General features: G+C 45.7%; 1 protein-coding gene across 1 annotated transcript; it reads left to right on the forward strand.

Moving 5' to 3' along the window:
• The first annotated feature begins 1,887 nt into the window (after positions 1 to 1,887).
• Positions 1,888 to 4,827, forward strand: LOC132463258 (aquaporin-1-like). The gene is made up of 4 exons (XM_060059289.1): positions 1,888 to 2,364; positions 3,196 to 3,357; positions 3,636 to 3,716; positions 4,261 to 4,827. Exons 1-4 carry the CDS (start codon positions 2,002 to 2,004, stop codon positions 4,438 to 4,440), a joined length of 786 nt encoding a protein of 261 aa, XP_059915272.1. The 5' UTR covers positions 1,888 to 2,001; the 3' UTR covers positions 4,441 to 4,827.
• The last annotated feature ends 4,448 nt before the right edge of the window (positions 4,828 to 9,275 follow it).

Genomic DNA, 9,275 nt, shown 5'->3' on the forward strand with positions numbered 1-9,275 from the left:
GCACTCTGTATGGAAACAACCTTGGTTCATTGTTTCCAACCATGCTGTGTCTATTTAAACTGCAGCGACCATTTAAGCCACACACATTAATAATCAAATTGTGTCTTCGGCGAAAAATACACAAGTGTGCCCTGGAGCGAAGGTGTTCGACATTAGCATTGCTCAAGAACTCGCTATGCAGACCGCACTACAGTAGTATTGAACATGCTGTATCCCTCCTCCCTACCACTCCTTCAGATATGGTGCTGCAATAACACAGAGCTTTCTGGTCAGGTATGCACAGACTTAAAAACTAAACACAAAAATAAATATTTGAAAAAGCATATGACATTTGAAGAGGCCGGAGGGTTTAGGAAATAAGGGTTTCTTGTGAATACAGATATGTGGTCATGTGATTCTCGTAGGAGAAGACGTATCATACTGCCGTGACTTGAAGTGTCCTCATTGGTAATGGTGAGGCTGTCGTGAACATGCACCCCCAGCAACACACAACAGTGCAAGGGTAATGTTGTTAATTAAGCCTGGTGCATGCCAGCGGTCGTATGGTTAATGATTGAAAGGTTACAATGTCCTCTAGAAAATAATATTTCCCCTTGCTGTCTGCCTGGCTGGCCACATGTTAAGATGATGCCGTCGATAGGCTCAATTTAAAACGGTTTCTTCATAATCAGAACAGATATTGTACATATTGACACTCACACAATGTAAATTCGGGTGTAGATGACTGGTTGGTGCATTTTTGTTGTTGTTGGGGTTTCTTGCTGTTGTCCACCGAGTTTGAGGTCCGAAAGTCTTTCAGTTTATGTTTAACTTCAAGTTCAAGTTTCACTTGATCATTAATACGCATTATTTATTCATCTTCTATAATTGCTTACTCATCCCCTCAGGAACCATTGTTAATGTGTGATGTTCTAATAAAAAATTCCATACACACTTTCACACTTTGGTGTGCATAGCAATGCTTATTAAAAGCTGTCTATTTGAAACACAGCTGCTTTTTTCAATTGTCTTTCTAATGTTAACTATCCCTGTTGTAACCAAGACAATATTGTTTTGTTCTTCCTTTTCTTCTTTACCTCACCATCTCTCTTTGCATCTTCTGTCTGGCTTCCATTCTGTGTGGTCTGTGTGTGTGTGTTTGTGTGTGTGTGTGTGTGTGTGCGTGCTTGCATGCTTGGGTTTGTGTGCGCGTGTCTGCGTGCGTACATGCGTGCGTTTGTGTGTGTCTGTGTGTGTGTGTGTCAGCATGTGTGTGTGTGTGTGTGTGTGTGTGTGTGTGCGTCTGCATACTTTGATTAGGAGGCCAGTGTGGCGCAGCCTTGTCCCCACCCTCTCCTGTTGGAGGCAGGATGTGTTGGAAAGAGGATGAAACATACGGGTGAGGTTTGCTCCCAGTGACCGCTAATGTGACTAACACCAGAGACTGCTGTAATTATGCAAGGTGTGTACAGTCAAAGGACAAGATAACATGATAACGCAATCAAGCAATACAATACATTTTTATTACTTCGATTTGCTGAATCTGAATTTGCTGGCACGATCACCCATGACCATTCACTTGTTCCTATTCCCATTCTGGAGGATGGGAAGGTTACCCCCAGGAGCATGTGGTCCTAAACCAACACTGCCAATACTACTACTACTACGACTAGAAAACAAACTCACAGAGAAGTCCAAAGAGCACGGGCTGAATGGGGAGGTGCTGGGAGGGGGACTGGGGGAGGAGGAGGAGGAGGGAGGGAGGGAGGGAGGGAGGGCAGAGAATAGAGAGAGAGGAGAATGAGAGACAGGCCTTTTGGGCTTCTCATTAATTCAGCGTAGCCTTCCCTTTCACTTTTTGTAGCTCCGCCCCCTCTAAAACATTATCAGTCCCAGCCTTATATATATGCAGCCCGTCGCGACCGTTGGGGAACACACACAGCTCGCACCACCGAGGGCCTCACGTCAAGCCAAGCCAGGAACCGACAGGACACACAGACAGACCCCGCCAACACAGCCGCCATGAGGGAGTTCAAGAGCAAGGCGTTCTGGAGGGCCGTGCTGGCCGAGCTGGTCGGCATGACCCTCTTCATCTTCCTCAGCATCACCACCGCCATCGGCAACTCCAACAACACCGCCCCCGACCAGGAGGTGAAGGTGGCCCTGGCCTTCGGTCTGGCCATCGCCACCCTGGCCCAGAGCCTGGGGCACATCAGCGGGGCCCACCTGAACCCGGCCGTGACCCTGGGCATGCTGGTCAGCTGCCAGATCAGTGCCTTCAAGGCCCTCATGTACATCGTGGCCCAGATGTTGGGCTCGGCTCTGGCCAGCGGCATCGTGTACGGAGTACGACCGGGCGGTAACGCTGCGCTGGGGGTCAATGCCGTGAGTCACACAATTCTTGTTAAAATACTGCTTCTTGTTTGTTTTGGACAGCACAAGGGGATTGGGATGGTTTGAATCCTTTCACTTGCTGTGTGGAAAAAAGTGGGCAGTTTGTCTGAGGGCTGTCTCTGAGGGCTGTGCTGTTTGTGTGTGTTGGTGTGTGTGTGTGTGTGTGTGTGTGTGTGTGTGTGTGTGTGTGTGTGTGTGTGTGTGTGTGTGTGTGTGTGTGTGTGTGTGTGTGTGTGTGTGTGTGTGTGTTTGTGTGTGTGTGTGTGTGTGAGTGTGCGTGTGTCTGTGTGTGTGTGTGTGTCTGTGTGGAGGGACGGGGAGAGGGCGGGGGGGGGGGGGGGGGGTGTGTGTTCACTGTACTGATAAAATGTTCTTTGAAGTTTATAAACACACATTACAATATTGGTCAACTGGAAGGCAGTGGTGCTTCCCGCAATGGGTCACCTGTTGAACGACGCCTCTAGAAAGAGAATAGCACATCAGGAGGACTTGTTAGTTCAGCACAGTGACTCGTGTTGTGGTGTGTGCTCATGTGTTTAGTTTGGACGCGGGCAACACTTTCCTTCACTGCCCACTTGTGCATTGACCGTTAAATGTGACATATTGACTCACCCGACCAGATGAGGCGATACATAGCCCACTGCAGCGGGTCAGGACGGCTTACATTGATCCAGTCATGCAAAGAAAAAAAATATGAATGTGTAATCTGGCCTTAAGGAATCTCTAAACCATATTGCTGTCATGGGATTATGTGGAAACCTCTGGCATCAAAAGAGAATGACTGTCCCCTCTCTCTCCTCTTCCTCTTCTTCCCTCTCACAGCTCAGCGGTGTCACCCCGGGCCAAGGCGTTGGCATCGAGCTCCTGGCCACCTTCCAGCTGGTGCTGTGTGTCATTGCAGTCACTGATAAACGCCGTCGTGATGTCACCGGCTCTGCACCCCTGGCCATTGGCCTCTCGGTCTGCCTGGGACACCTGGCAGCAGTAAGTTGTTTTTCTTTGGTGTATTTTTTTGTCTTTGTTTTGTGTATTTGGCCCTTCGAGGGGGAAAAAAACGTAGGCATGACGGGCTCTACGACACAGAGCTCCGCTCTCTTTGATGTGGTTTCTCCTCATCTCGTTGATTGATCGATTCCAACACGTCTCATTGTCTCTGTCCATCCATACATCTTGCTAATGCCATTCCTTGTTCATCTCCCCCCCCCCCCCCCCCACGCTAATGGTGCCTCACGCTGTGTCTCTTGTGATGGGTGGACCTACAGATTAGCTACACAGGCTGCGGCATCAACCCTGCACGCTCCTTCGGACCCGCTTTGATCATGAACGATTTCACAAACCACTGGGTAAGTCAGGGGCGGCAGGGGTTCACTGGGCCGAGCGGATACCAGCACATACCTAGCATTCTTCTTTCTCAGCTTTTTCCTTCATGGACGGTGTGTATTTATTGTATGCGGGGCCTAAATAATTCCAATACCTCCATCGCACCTTTTTCTGTCATATCTGAGAAGTTAATATCAAATCGGCCCCACTGTTACGGCCACACGTAACAGTGGGGCGGGTGGAGACATGCTTTATCTCCACCCACCCGGGCGACAATCGACCGTGAGATAAAGAGAGACCGCTTATCGCTGTGTCACCCGTTCTTATCTCATTGGGTCTTGATTAACGGACAAAGAAACCAAATGATTTCGCCATGTGATATTTCACATGTTGATCGTCATCCGGCGAAGATGAGGATCAACATGTGAAATGTCACATGTCGAAAACATATATATATATTTTTTTTTACCCGAGCCTTCAGCATCACCATCATCATCATCATCATCATCAGCATCATCATCATCATCATCATCATCCTCCTCATCGTTGTTGTTGTTGTTGTTGCAGGTGTACTGGGTGGGGCCCATGTGTGGGGGCGTGGCCGCCGCTCTCTCCTACGACTTCCTGCTGGCGCCCAAATTCGAAGACTTCCCCGAGCGCCTGAAGGTGATAGTCAGCGGCCCCGTGGGGGACTACGATGTGAACGGAGCCGAGGGCCCCTCGTCCCTGGAGATGTCTTCTAAATAGTGTTACAGGGGCCGCACTCCCGGTGCCACTGCTGAGTCGGGGTCCTAGTGCCATATGGGAACCTGTCGATACTCTTGTACAGAACAAAATAGCTCTTTGCAAAAAAAACTGCATTTCCTTTTACTTTGTATTTTATACTTTGCAACAAGGAGGATTTTTTTTCCTGCCAGTGGGTCAAATGTCTTATTTCTTTACTGACTTGTTTTTATTGTAACCACACCCTTTTTTATTCTCTTGTGTTTCCTTTGTGGAGCCTTGTGTTTGTATACAGATTCTAAAATACCAGTCAATGTAAGACATTTTATTTTTAAATGTGCATGTGTGATGTGTATACACTGGATTGTTTATCACTTTTGTAAGTAAATAAAGCACTTTTTGTTAACTCTTGCTCTATTTTACCTCTTCTTAGTTATTCAAAGTTCCCTGTTAATATGTTCAGCAACATTTAACAATGAGCACAGACAGCAAGCTACTTTATGTAGTCTTTATCAATATTTTATCCTACATGTATTATTTATCAATGGACCATTGGAGGCACAAATACGCAAGAGGAGGCGGGGTGATGGTGGGTGGGGGGGGGGTCAGGAGGACATGGTAGGGTCTGTGGGATCTGTGAATATAAACAGGCCCCATTTCCCCTCACAACTAAACATAACTGAGGCTTACCACAGGGTCAAACGCCTCTGTGTGTCTGTGCACAATGGAGTAAATAAATACACATGCTGAGGCAGTGGAGCACCAACGTACACCAACAGTCCATTCCACAACAACTGTGTCTCCATTTACGAAATTCGTAAATCTTGCCAATCTCTCGTAATCAAATCATAACTTTAGTGTAAATCGTCGTTCCCATGTGACAATAAAAAAAACATTTTTTTTTATCGGTGTGGCCCCAATTGTTAAAGAGCATATCAACATACCCCACACCACAGGATAATCTGGCAAAAACAAATCATGCATGCATGAGAAAACCAGGGTATTTGCTGAACATAGTCGAAAGTGTGAAACCAGGCACCAAATCTGGCTTATTATCCTGTAGCGTAACCTGCATAACGTGTTTTTACCAGACCAAATATATCTCATATATCCAATATATATGTCTCCATAATCAATAATTTTCAAAGAGAACACAAAATCCTGAGGGTGACTTCTAGGCAACGCCTCTGTGTGTCTGACCCTCACACTGGGGTGAGGGTCAGACACTGCCTTTCACCATTCCACCGCCTCAGTGGAATGGCTTTGTAGAGCAACAGCGGTGCTTTTGAGAATGGATCCTTCTTTCACAATAAACAATATTGCTTCTGGGTGGGCTCTCTCTCTCTCTCTCTCTCTCTCTCTCTCTCTCTCTCTCTCTCTCTCTCTCTCTCTCTCTCTCCTCTCTCTCTCTCTCTCTCTCTCTCTCTCTCTCTCTCTCTCTCTCTCTCTCTCTCTCTCTCTCTCTCTCTCTCTCTCTCTCTCTCTCTCTCTCTCCTCTCTATCTGTCCTTTTACCAGGCCTTTGATAAACATGTTTCTATAATCAATAAAGCAATATTAGGAAATGATCCACAATATGAAATGGAGGGAGAGAGAGAGAGGGGGAGAATGAAGGAGAGGGGGAGCGAGAGATAATGAAAGAGACAGAATTAGAGAGTTATGTGGGTCGATGCTCCTCAGTGCTCATCAGACGTTGTGACTCTCAGCTGTTTCCAATAAGACTGATCCGTTTGAGGCCCTCCGTTGGAGAAGGTGTTCACTTCACTCCTCATCATTGTCCAATTGGAGTGTGTGCACGCATGTGTGTGTGCGTGCGTGTGTGTGTGTGTGTGTGTGCGTGCGTGCCTTCGTTGTGCTGTAGAAGAGGCCTGCTTTGAGGCCCTGCTTTGTGAACGGTCTAGGCTTGGACATGCAGTTAAACAAATCTGAAATCAAAGCGTCTGCCTGCCTATTTGCGGGCTGTTCTGGCTGAGATTCCAGGAATGGCCATCTTTGTGTTTACCGGCATCTCTGCTGCCATCGGAAACCCAAATGACACCAAACCCGACCAGGAGCTGAAATGGGACTGAGCTTATTTTTGGCCTGTCCATTGCTACATTAGCTCAGTGCCTGGGTCACATTAGTGGGGCTCTTGAGTTTCTGGTTAGCTGTCACATGAGCCTATGAAAGCCACTTTCTGCAATTTAGTATTCTGTGTGCACCTTCATTTACTTGTACTGGAGCTACTTGGTAGATGAGAGGTGGGGTGGCAAACAGTTTCCTCTAAGGACATGCATTGAATTGAAGTATTCACAAGTTGATTATTCATGCCAGATTGCTATTGACTGTCTTTTTTTAAATTGTATCTCTGAATTTGAATATTTATTGACTTTCATTTCTGAGAGTGCATACTTCGAAGAAGAACTGTTGATTTTTCTGAATGTCAAATCTGACTGAGAATTTGCTATAGCAAATTGCATCTGTATGCGATATGCATACAAATGCATAGTTCAATTTGCTGACAATGTCATCTTGGACCCATTGCAGTGTTCTGTTTTGGCTGCGTTACATGCTTAAATATGATCTATTTTCCTTCCTTTTCTTTCATGTTGTTAACAGATCAGCTACACAAGATGTGGTATCAATGCAGCTCTATCCTTTGTGCCAGCCATTACACAAATGAGCTTTGATGATCACTGGGTTATGCGTTGCTTGTCCGTTGGACTAACGGTGTCTGTGCAGAAGGCCGACGGGATGGCGTGACGATTGAAAGCGTCTTGTTGTCATGTGGGTGTTGTGGGTGGAGACGTTGAGAGCAGGGGTCACGCTGCCAGAGTGCTCAGCCCCACCAAAGAAGCCTGGGCACCTTTTTAAAACACGAGTGGCAGCGCCCCACGACACATTGATGGGACGAGGGGCTCTGGGACTTCTAAGCCTGTTCGTCTGAAACATGGAGGCACATCACATGGCGACATGGGATTTTGCCAAGTCAATGGCAAATGGCGGCTTGAGGACCCATCAAGTACATGCATCTTATTGGGCAATGGGGTTGCAGTAATTAAATTCCCATTGAGCATTTCCCATCGTCTGAAGTTTTTTGACTACAATTTGGGAAAGGTTTTCTCCATTTACTCTTCTTGCCTCTCAGGGGTTTGAATTGCAGCAGCACTGGCAGTTGGAGAGAGTGAGGTTTCAGGCATTGTGAGTGGTCTCGCTGTGGTGCCGTGCAGCTGTCGGCCACTGATAACACTGTCACTCAGCAGGATCTGGGGGGGATGCCACGCAAGGTGCAGCCAGAGGTATAAACTCTCCCTCCTGTTCTGTAAATGCATGATAAGAAGACTGTTGAAACCGTAGATTAGAAGGTGCATAGCGGACCTCTGAGGCAGATGCCTATAGGAGATGGGATGTTTACTTTTTAAGCTTTTTATACATCATACATTCTCGTTATTATATAAAGCATGAAATAATGTATGTTTTTTCAGTTTATGGACCATACCAATATGATTCATTTTGTGATGCTCATATTACGCTGGAGACAGTGTCCGTCTACACCAAGTCTAAGTTTGGACCCTGGTGACCTTGGCAGTGGCTGTTTAATAATGGGATTTGGCAACTGTCCCAAACATCGCGAAAGACAAAGGCCCAGCAAGAGGATGTAAACCAATTAATTGGACATGAAAAAATAAACAAATGTTGTCTAGCAGAATAAGGAATATAATAATAGAATAAGATGGGATTCGGGCTATTTCCTTTCTGGCTGCGTGACAAAATGGCTACAATAACTTTTTGAGGAATGCACGTGGCCCCTGCTCAACCTTTTGAATGTTCTATTGCTATTTAATCGTCGCCGCACCTGTGCTAATCATTAAATGGAACCAGCCCACACAGCTGAAGATTCATTAACATGGACTTGAGATGGTTTGCTCCCCACGGGTAACACTGCTAATGGGTTCAGCTAAAGAAAATTCAGCTAAAGGCAATTCTCCTATGACATTTATGTTGAGGTTCTCAAGTTCAAATCTCTTATAATGCCGCACACAAATATTTGTGGAAAAAGGTTTAGTTAAGAAAGAAAACTGAATGTCAACAGGGCCATTTATATTTCATGGAGGGAATTTAATATGATGATGCTTGATAGCCTTGACTCAGCAAAGGAAAAAGGAATAAACAGAGTTTAAATTCAGTCAGACGGTTGTTGCTTCTTCTCTGCTTGCTAATACAGTCAGACGTCAGACCTACTGGTTTTCCATTCAAAACATGTTTTCTTTATCATAAAACAGAACTTGCCTCCAATGTGCTGTTTCCCACTCTTCCGGTAAGAAGTGTTATGGTGTACAGCATTGCCAGTGAATAATGCAGTGCTTCTGTGCGTCATGCAAAAAGCATTGTGCATTTTGGGCCCTAAATCAAATCAGGCATAGAGGGATGGTGCAGGCAGCAGGCGCGCCGCTGTCGTCTCTGCATTGCACGCAGCCACACTGCTTGATGCGTGCTTCAATCTTTCAGAGCATGTCACGGGAAAGGCCTATCTAATAATCTCCTTCCTTTTGTATGCATAACCTTGAAGGTCAAAGCATTGTTTGTGGTTCTTGTTTTTTAAGTTGGTCCTTTTGTGAAACACAGACAATGGCTCTTTTTTTTTTGGCCTTTTCAGTCATTTGTGTAAGAATCCTCTCTGATCATCCATTCTGATTACTCCACAAGTTGTTTGGAAGCCTTGTCCATGTGCTACTATCTATATTAGATTTCTACATTTTATTAGTAGAAGACCATCAACCGAAAATGGATCTGGCCTGACCTTGAACCCTGGGTTAACAATTTTATTTATAATAAATGGTAACTTTATAATATAGTATTATAAGTCTACTAAGTTAGCAT

The sequence above is a fragment of the Gadus macrocephalus genome, chromosome 8 (genome assembly GCF_031168955.1).
Source record: "Gadus macrocephalus chromosome 8, ASM3116895v1".
Taxonomy (NCBI): Eukaryota; Metazoa; Chordata; class Actinopteri; order Gadiformes; family Gadidae; genus Gadus; species Gadus macrocephalus.